This window comes from Lolium perenne, chromosome 6 (assembly GCF_019359855.2).
Source record: "Lolium perenne isolate Kyuss_39 chromosome 6, Kyuss_2.0, whole genome shotgun sequence".
NCBI lineage: Eukaryota > Viridiplantae > Streptophyta > Magnoliopsida > Poales > Poaceae > Lolium > Lolium perenne.
The window spans coordinates 94,505,967-94,516,026 of NC_067249.2; the positions used below are offsets into that span (position 1 = coordinate 94,505,967).

Here is a 10,060-nt window from a genome sequence, read left to right on the forward strand (position 1 = left end):
GCCTCGGCCTTTTTGTTCCCAGATCCGCTCGCCAGATTCATCGAACTTGCAGGGCTTGCCATGAAGAACTCATGGTTGAGATCCTTGAGAAGAAAACGAAGGAAACCCTTCCAGTAGCATGCACTAGGGAATTGCTACGGACTCCCACGTGGAAACGGAGAAAAGATCACCCCCCGCCCCCTCACCGGAGACACCGGAGAAAACTCCAACAGCAACAGTGGACTACAGGAAAACGTGCTCGCTTGACTTGGAGCCTCCCCTCGCGTCGCCCTCCTCTGGCGGCCGAGGGGCAAACCCTAGCCGCCGCCACTCACCCCCCACCTCCTCCCTTCCCTGCCTCGCCGCCGCCGGAGGGGGGCCGGCAAAGCCGCGCGCTGGCCGAGGATGGTGGCGGCGGGGCGCTTTCTTCCCCTCCCGCGTCCCTGGCGAGAAGGAGCTCGCTCGGGCGCGGCTCAGGGCGGCGGGCGCGGCGGCGGGCGGTGGAGCTCGCCGGTGTGCTGCGGGCGTGGCTGCTAGGCGGGCGCGGTGGCTCTTTCTTGCCGGCGGCGGCGCGCGGAGCTCCGGCGGTCGTGGGCGGCGGGCCAGATCTGGGCCGGGCTGGCCATGGCGGCGCGGCGGATGGCCGGCGCAGGCCCCCCTGGTCGTGGAGGTGCTGCGGATTGCTGTAGCAACGGCGGCCACAGCGAGGGCCCTGGGCCGGGAGGGCTGCACGGCGGCGGCTTCGGTGTTGGCCACGAGGTTGGTGTGCCGTCGCCGGCGTGTGGAGGCCAGGGCGCGGCATGTCCCTGGGAGGAGGAGCTCGGTGAGGGGCGCGACGGGACGGCGGCCTCGGTTTCCTCGGCGGTGTGGCGGCTGTGGTGGCCACGTGGGCGGCGGGGCGGTCGGATCTGGGAGTTCTCGTCTACGGTCTTCGGTGTTCGTCTTCGGGCCCCGTGTTGGTGTTGGTCGGCGTCCCCTCTATGTGGCGTTCCGGCGGCGCCCACGGTGTTCTTCGGAGATGCTTCGTTGGCTACAGGCGCGTTGCTCCGGGGTTAGAGATCCGGCGGTTTGCAGGTGGTGGTCTGTGCCGGTCCTCTTTTGGGCGGGCGCGAGTTTTCTTGGGACTCTTCGCTGGGCGAAAGCTTTGTCTTGGTGGCCGGCCAGGACCGACGACGGTGACGCCCGTGGGCGCCGCTTCCTTCTTGAAGGCGTCGTTGAAGCGGGTGTCTCTTGATCTCCGCCCGGGCTCTCCGGGGGAAACCCTAGATCCCTCACGGGATCGGGCGTGGGCGACGCTCTTGTGTCGCTTTGCCTCTTGGGGCCTCGCTTTGGATGTCCGCTGGTCAGAGGGGTTTGTGAAGTGTTTTGGCGGTTTCGGTGGAGGCGGGTTCATCTTCGGCCAGGTGGGTCGCGGCCTCGGGGTCGGTGTGGTAGTTGGAGCGGTGGCTCCGGTCTTTTCACCTCCGCCTGTTGCGTTGAGGTGTGGTGTCGACCTGGTTGGTCGTTGACCCGTGTGGAGCGCAGCCTCGGGGCTGGCGTGTGGTGTCGTGTTGTAACGGTTTTCGGCCAGTTTTCCTCATAAACGGGCCAACTCTTTTCTCCTATATCAATGAAAGGCAAAGCTTTTGCCTCGTTTCAAAAAAAAAAAAAACTCCGACAGCGAGGTCAAGAAACCCTAGATCACCTTGGTCAAGAAAATTAAAACAAGCCTATATCAAGGTGGCCCATTTAGAATTACACTTAGTTTTGACTCTACATAGTTTCTCGCCTTTGCCCATGAAATATCTACACTTGTTGCTGACACTCCAGTTATGCACGCCCCTATAAGAAATAACAAAATGTTTTTTTTTCTGAAGAACATAATTGGCCCATAGGGAAGAACAAAAAGGCCAGCCACTGGTGGCCAAACAGGCCTTTATTTCTTTCTGAAGATCTATCAGAGCAGGGAGCATGAGCTGTCGGCTCCATGGTCATTGGATGAGATGTTGAATAGATAGCGGAGGGCATGGGCAGAGTTAGTGGGTTGTAATGTACCCCGTATCCATTTTAGCAGAGAAGTATGTGGTTTTGGGACATGCGTGTTGGGTTGAGGAGGAGATGCAGACGAACATCAGAGCTGGTTAATAGGTACTGTGTTTGAGCACAAAACTCAACATGTATGATCTGGGTTTCCGAAAGAAGCTCAAATTCAAGCAAAGTTGGGTGAACTACAAATCTGAAAAATCCGGTCTGTCCAGCATCAACAGCTCATGCTTCTAACATAAATGTTTTTCTGCAAATACATCTAAAATTAACTGTCAATCGGTCAATCTGAACCATTGGACCATTCACCACGGAATCACTTCAATCACCAAATGTTTAGCAAGTTCGTTTCTCGGTAATAAGGCGGTACTAATTCTAGAGTAATAACAAGTAAACTATATGCACACACCCAATGATCATTCCATTCCTGCCATATACGTATGTATGTATATGCATAAAATACAAAAGAAAAAGAATCAGGAGCTGGGAGCACTATACAGTTACAAGCTTAACTCTTACAAGGTTCAGTCCAGAGGTTTTCAAGAACTTATATAATACAAGCAAACCAATCACCAACTTATAATCTCATGGGCAGAAAACACAAATAAGTTAGAGCATCGATCCGCAGCTTGAACACCACTTACTACGAACGGATCCTAAGCAAGTAGCAGCAGAGAACTCACGTACATGCTGGCCGGATGTGCATGCCTTCAGGTCAAGCTAAACCTGAAAAGAATTTCATCATCATGGAGAAAAAAGGCTGGTCAGTTGCTGGAAGCTTCTGAATCATCAAAATTTAGGCATGTTTCAGAGTTGAACTGATCAGACTGTTCAAAATACCACAGATGATCAACCATATCAAGTGACAGCAGAATCATAAAGGAAAACATGGTACACTAGTTAGAACCTTTAGATCTTTTTGGAAACATTGTTCAGTCACCAATCAAAAAAATGTCCGTGCTGATCATTTTTGTTGTAAAAAAAAACTTTAGGGAGGTAGGTGCGTTTAGTTTCAGGCAGCTGGTCCTTGCATGTACAGTTGTTGCTAATCATGTTCCTCTCATCTAGGATCCAATGTCCCTATCTATTGGGTTTCCCTGTTCGTCCTCCAAATCGGCAGATTTTCTTGTCTTCCTTATTCTTGTGAGCTACCTCGATGGTCCAGGTGGGATCCCAAAGGAGCAACTTGTCAAAAATAAGTAAGACGCTGCGTGTGCCGAACAAGATGGACGGCGACGCGCCAACATATATGTGGCAATGTTACCGCACAACATCTGGTCGAGCATCTCATTTAAGTCGGAGGTTGCTATATGACCACTAGTGAATTTTGATGGTCGTGTGTACCAAAGACAGCCTGTACGAGCGTGCAAGGGACTGTTTGGTTTTCAGGATTCCAAAAACAAAAACAGAAACAAACATAGGAAAAACAGAAAATTGTAGGTACAAAACAGAGGAGTGAAAAAACACATTTTTTTTTATAAACTGGGCTGCTTGGATCAGAGGAATGGGAAAACAAAGGATTCTTAATGAACACGGTCAAATCAAAATTTAACAACTCGTGAAAGTATAATTAAGGTGCTATTGTGCCACTAGAGACCTTGATCTCTCTTTTCGTTCATGGGAATTTGAAAATAAGTCCAAGTGGATTGTAAAATTTCTACGTTTTTTTAAGTGATTTTTTTTTGCGTTTCTTCTTCTGCTCAATTCATTTGAACCAAACAGATAATTTTTTAAAACAAGGCAGAATACTTTTCATTTTTATTAATTCAGAAAAAAGAGTTGGCCAATTAATTAGTAGAAAGACGGCTAAAAACCGCTACAAATGCACCAATGCCATCATAGAACATGGCCAACCTGGCCACACGAAACGCACACACGTGCCGTTGAATTGAAGGACCACCGACGAGGTTGCCAGCAAGCGTCGTCGTCATCACTCCCACTCGAGCAAGCGGCTCCGACTTCACCTTCAACGACGAATGATGCCACCATTGGAAAAAAATCAAATTCCTACGTTATTACTCCGGGTTTACTTTAAACTAAACAAGCCCTAAGCCTACAAAGCCCTAAGCCTACAAAGATGGTGTGTGTAGCTAGGGACAGAGAGAATCCAGGGCTTGCTTTTGCTCGGAGACAGCCGTTTGGCTCACTACTCCTCACCTGCCGCTGCCATCGGTGCCAAGCCGCCAAGCAAGGCAGATGCCGCGTATCTATTCTACCACTACGATCCATGGATCTGCATGAACCCGTACTATGCGCGGCAGACTGTACCCTGTGGCATCTTGTGTGCCACAAAAATGTGTCTTGCTACAACTAAAGGGAGGCCTCACTACACGACAATGACATCTCACGGTCGTACGAATATATGCCACTTAATATTTTGGCCTGTGTCCTAATTCTCCAATTGACCCCATGCCTATGGAATATTTCCTTGTGCTTCGGATGGTTCGTTGGCTCATGGTTCATGGTTCATGGATCAGCTCGAATCATCCAGTCCAACGACGAAGCAAGGAATTTTTCAGTGTTGTCAGTTCTTTACTCCATGTCCTAAGCAATGTCAAGATACATTTTTTGCTGTTTTGGTGGAGAAAGAGTTCCTAGGTTCTGTAAGAAATGAAGAATCATGTGAAAAAGTTGTAGGTTCATCCATGTGTATATTGTGTTTTGGATTTTCAGAAGAGTAAAATACACCCAAGGTACTTAAACTTGACACCTAAAATCCATATGGTCACCCATCTTTCGAATACAGAACGTATGGTGTCTAAAAACAACTTACTGTTCACTTTAGTTGGTGGCTCACCATACATGGTCGTATTTGCGGATGTGGCGCTGCGTTTACTGGTCTCCTCTCATGATATTTTTGCAAGAAAGTCCCTTGACAAAAATATTCGGTAGATGCCCCCGACCCACCTATGCGCCTCTTCTAATCTCTTCGTCTTCGTCTTCTTTCCACGAACCAGAGGAGCCCTGTATATGGCTGGTGAGTTCCGGCCGCCTCGGCATCCTGCTTCGGTGGTGGAACTGGAGACGAGCGGTGGAGGGGGAAGTTGCTTGCTTGGATCGGCGGCGATGTCGGACATGAGAAGGTGGAGGTGGAAGGAACCTTTTGTCCTTTTTGGAATTTAGCCTAGTTTTAAATTATTTGGAAACAACCCCTATGGATGGTATGAGGCTCACAAACGAGCAATGGCGGAGCTATGTGCATGTCAAGGGGGCCACCCCCAGCTTTTGACCATTCTCTGAAGATTTTTTTGGGGGATAGACTTAAATGGGATTTTTTACCTCCCTCACAAACTTACAGATTTTACAACCCCCAGCAGTTCTTCCCTAACTCCACCACTGCAGATGAGGTGCACACCCTACCACGTTAGTGAATACAACGATGAGCCGGTGACCTAGATAGACACTAAATCAGGTACCGTACTTTCGTATTCGAAAGGTGGGTGACCGTACCGATTTTCGGTGTCAAATTTAAGCGCTGTGGGTGCATTTTTCTCTCTTTTGAGAGTGACGATGGCCAAAGTTTTCCTTAAAAACTTGCTTTTATAATTACTGTTACTTTTAGTAAGTTAATTTTGTATTTTCCTCAAAATAATTGTGTTTGTGTGTATTGTTAAATAAACATATATCTAATTCATACATTTCCATGCAAGTATATTAAGAACAGTACTATCAAAGCAGATTAAGAGAAGACGAAACTTACCATCTCATTCTAAATAGGTACACCTGGCACTTGCTCATTGGGGTCCCGGCGGGGACACCTCGCGGCGCCATGATCCCACTGTCGCAGGACAACCTGACGGGCACCATGCCAGTGCGAAGCGCCCCCACCCGCACGCCGATGTGGGTGTCCACGACCACCTTGAACGCCAGCTGCCGCCGCCGGAACCGGTCGCGCATGCGCCCCGCCACGGCCTCATCCACCACCACCCCCTTGGCCGCCGCCACGAACCCGACCGCGGCCACGCTCCGGGGGGCGTGCTCGAAGCCGCCCACGGGCGCCCAGCCCAGCGCCACGTCGCCGTCGCTGTCGGCCAGGGCAGCGCGTCCCTCGCCGTCGCCGTACTCGAAGGCGACCTTGTCGTTGGGGTTCCAGGAGACCACCTTGATGCCGACGGTGACGTCCATGGCGGACACCGCGGTGGAGTTGCCGACGCGGAACCGCGTGGTGGACACGGGCTGGAGGTGGAACGACGGCGGCCGCGGGTGGTAGTAGAGGTACGCGAGGCACGCCGCGGCGAACGCGAGGCAGCACGCGAGCAGGACGAGGCCGGTGGCGACGCAGCACACCCGGCGGCAGGAGCATGATGAGCCGCGGTGGTGCCGGTATTGCCGCTTCCCCGGCGCCCTGCCTCCCTGCTGCTGCTGCTGCTGCCGGAATTGGTGCGCCGGAGGTGGCTTCAGTGGGGGAACCTGCGCGTGCGCGAGGGGCGGCTTCTTCATCGGCTGTGGCGCCAGGGACGGCTTCTTGAGTGGCGCCGTCGCCCTAGCCGGCGCAGGAGCTGCGGACGCAACGGCGGCAGGTTTGGGCTTGGGCTTCGAGGCCATCGCCGGCGCCGGCGCCGACGTGATGGGAGGCTTGTCGGCCATGGATGGATCGCCGCGCGCAAGGTTCTTGGTGGCGAGTACGCTGTGTCCGCAAGAAGCTTTGATGGTGCGAGTGAAGTGATGGTTTGGTGCCGAGCTAGTTGTTGATACTTATAGCAGCAAGCATATGAAGAATTAAAGGTTGGGTTTGGTCTGCGAAGCAAAGGAAGCAAGTGGCACTGGAGAGGGAGCGGGAGCGGGGCGGGGATACTAGCAGCAACGTAACCGGTAGCTATAAGCGCGGGCGTCGGTGAAGGAGGATCTGACAGGTAGGGCCGGAAAGCGGTGGCTCACTGGCACGCGCCCACTGTCCCCCGTGGCCGTGCCTGCATGGCTTCGGACCCGATAGTGACGTCGTTGCAGAATCTCTTGTTGTATTTTTCTTCTCAACATATGATATATAGTACATAATAATATAATATGAAGTGTATGCTCAGGTTTTACGACTGTACTGGCATAAGCGGACCTAGAAATTTGTTGAAGCCTGGGCAAAATAGGCTTAGTATGCTAATTTTATATCAAATACATATGAAATAGGGGCAAAAATAAGCCTGCTGGCCGGCCGAAAGCCTAGGCGGCTGCCCGGGCAATAGGGGTGCTAGATCCGCCTATGTGTACTGGATCATATTCACTAGCAATGAGCTACGAAAAACCACACATCATATTCATAACGATTTTTGGAAGAATCATCGTATCATGAAATAGTTGTGGTTTTGGCAAAAAAGAAACGGTTATTTCTACAAGTGTATATATTGATTTATGTTTTTTGTTGAAAAATAATTAGATTGAATTTTTTATTGGATGTCTTTTGCATGATTGGTGAGCCCAAATGTATATATGTATGGATGGTTGTAGTTGTTTATTCAAGGTCTTGGTGGCGCCGCATAGGCTGGGAATTAAAAGCCAAAACTCGCGAGCTAAACGAGTAACTCGCAACTCGGCTCGAACTCATATAACGAGTGTCAAGCCGAGTTTCAGCTTTTGTCGTTAAACGAGTCGAGCTAAACGAGCCGAGTTCACCTATCTCGCGAGTAGCTCGGTAAAAATTAACATTAGGTTGTACAATCTAGTTAAAGAAGCTAATTCAGCCCAAGCGGCTAAATTCTGCAGGCCCAGGCCAGTTGTGCTATTTGATAACTCAATTACACATGTGGTTTGTTGACTTGTCTTGCAATGTTTGTGCTTAATAGTATGGTTTTTGCCTTGTCTAATGATTTTTCAATATTATTCTTGTCATGTAATTAGTGATTGTTGTGGTTTATGACTGTAGTTAACTGAGCTTTAACGATTCGAGCCGAGCTGGCTCGGCTCGGCTCGAATTCCAGACCAACCCCACATGTGTTGATAGTTATAGTTGTTCATTCGATCTCTTTGTAGTAAGATATTGGTTTCAGATATCTAATATACTACATCTTTCCATAAAACCACACATCATATTCATCAAGACTTTTGAAAGAGTCTTCATATCACGAAACAGTTGTGGTTTTGGCCAAAAAAAAAACTGTTACTTCTACAAGAAGGCAAGTGTATATATTGATTTATGTTTTTTGTGGAAAAATAATTATATTGAATTTTTTATTGGATATATTTTGCATGATTGGTGAGCCCAAATGTATGTATGGATGGTCGTAGTTGTTTATTCAAGGTCTTGGTGACCCCACATAGGCTTGGAATTAAAAGTCGAAACTCACAAGCTAAATAAGTAAGTCAAGCTGAGTTTTAACTTTTGTCGTTAAACGAGTCAAGCTAAACTAGCCAAGTTCACCACCTAGCTTAGGGCAGCTCGTTTAGCTCGGTAAAAATCAACATTAGGTTGTACAATCTGATCAAAGAAGCTAATCTAGCCCAACTGGCTAAATCCTACCCGTCCAAGCCTACTTATGCTATGTGATAACTCAATTAAACTTGTTGCAATGTTTGTGGTTAATATGGTTTATCCATTCTCTAATGATTTGTCGATATTATTGTTGTCATATAATTATTAATTATTGTGGTTTATCGACAATACAGTTGTGGTATTTCTAATGATTGTTGTGTGTCATTTACACCCAAAAAAATCATATATTATACATATTCATTTTGACGGTCTTTAACGAGCTAGTCGTGAGCTTTGTGAGTTGAGCCAAGATCCAAATCTAAACTCGGTTGTTGAACGAGTCGGAGTCGAGCTAACTCACTAGTTAATCGAGCTTTAGCGATTCGAGCCGAGACCTACCCCACATGTGTCGATAGCTATAGTTGTGTATTCAATCTCTTTGTAGTAAGATATTGGTCTCAACTATATTATATACTACCTCTGTCCATAAAAGGATGTCACACATTTTTCTAAATTTAGATATTTCTAGACAATATTTAATGTATAGATACATCTGAATTTAGACAAATCTCTGACATCATGTTATGGACGAAGGGGGTAAATTTTTTGGGGGTGTGAACTCACACCCAACTCAAAACTTTATAAGTAGGAAAGTCTAAAAAAGCATGACTTCCTATGCTTCCTTCCTCCCCTTGCTCCTCTTCTCCAATCCCTTATATTGGTTCTCTCGCTCGCCTCTAGTGCTTCTCCCTCATATGTTCCTCCCTAGACATGCTTCCGGTGGATCTTATGGTGTTTTAGATTTTAATGTGCAAAACAAAAGCTTCATCCTTGTACTGAGCACAGGAAAACGGTGGGCCAATGGGAATGGGCCCATCGTCATCGAATCTGGAACCAATGGGTCTGCTATGAGTTCTAGGTGCCGAAATCGGTACCCTAGAATGAAAGGTAGTGATTTCCATTTTTTTCCTGTACTACAAATGTTATTGTGATACGCTGCCAACTTATGTGTGTTGTGTTCCAAACACATGGGCGACGTGTTGCGATTACCTAGTTGTATTTCAGCTTCTAGATAAAGTGGAGTCTACTATTTTTATGGCCAGGATGAGGTAAGAGAAATATACATTCTATAGCATGTGCACTATTTTTTTATCGATCGTGTATTAAGAAAAAAGTCCACTTTTGGTCCTTGAGTTCTAGTGGAAGTTCACTTTTGGTCCTAAAACTTTTTTTTGGTTCAAAACGGTCTTTAAACTCTAAGAATGGTTCACTTTTAGTCCTTACCTCGGTTGAGTTAGGAAATTATTTACCACGGGTGGCAGAAGACTCAAGGCGGCGCTGCATGAGCACAGAGGTAGGACGGTGTTGATAGGCAAAGCAAGCATGCCTTCAAGTGAATTGGGAGAGAGAGAGTGTGTGTGTGTGATATATCGAGCGAGAGACTAGTTCGGGGATACAAGGGTTTCTATTTTTTCATTAAGATGTTGGTTTCGACATCTCAACTAGCTTGGGTTTGGTCTAGTTCAAAAACATTTCGGTTGGTTGATTGTTTCTTCTTTCCATGTCAGCGATTTTCTCAATTAAACCAAAAAGGATGAAAAGTGAACTATTCCGAGAGTTCAAGGCCCGTCCTAAACTAAAAATAAATTTTAGGACGAA

General features: G+C 47.9%; 1 protein-coding gene across 1 annotated transcript; it reads right to left on the reverse strand.

Moving 5' to 3' along the window:
* Positions 1-2,401: 2,401 nt before the first annotated feature.
* On the reverse strand, positions 2,402-6,800 carry LOC127344950 (uncharacterized). Its single transcript, XM_051371330.2, has 2 exons — positions 5,702-6,800; positions 2,402-2,727 (listed from the first exon to the last, which is right to left on the reverse strand). Exons 1-2 carry the CDS (start codon positions 6,586-6,588, stop codon positions 2,712-2,714), a joined length of 903 nt encoding a protein of 300 aa, XP_051227290.1. The 5' UTR covers positions 6,589-6,800; the 3' UTR covers positions 2,402-2,711.
* Positions 6,801-10,060: the final 3,260 nt, after the last annotated feature.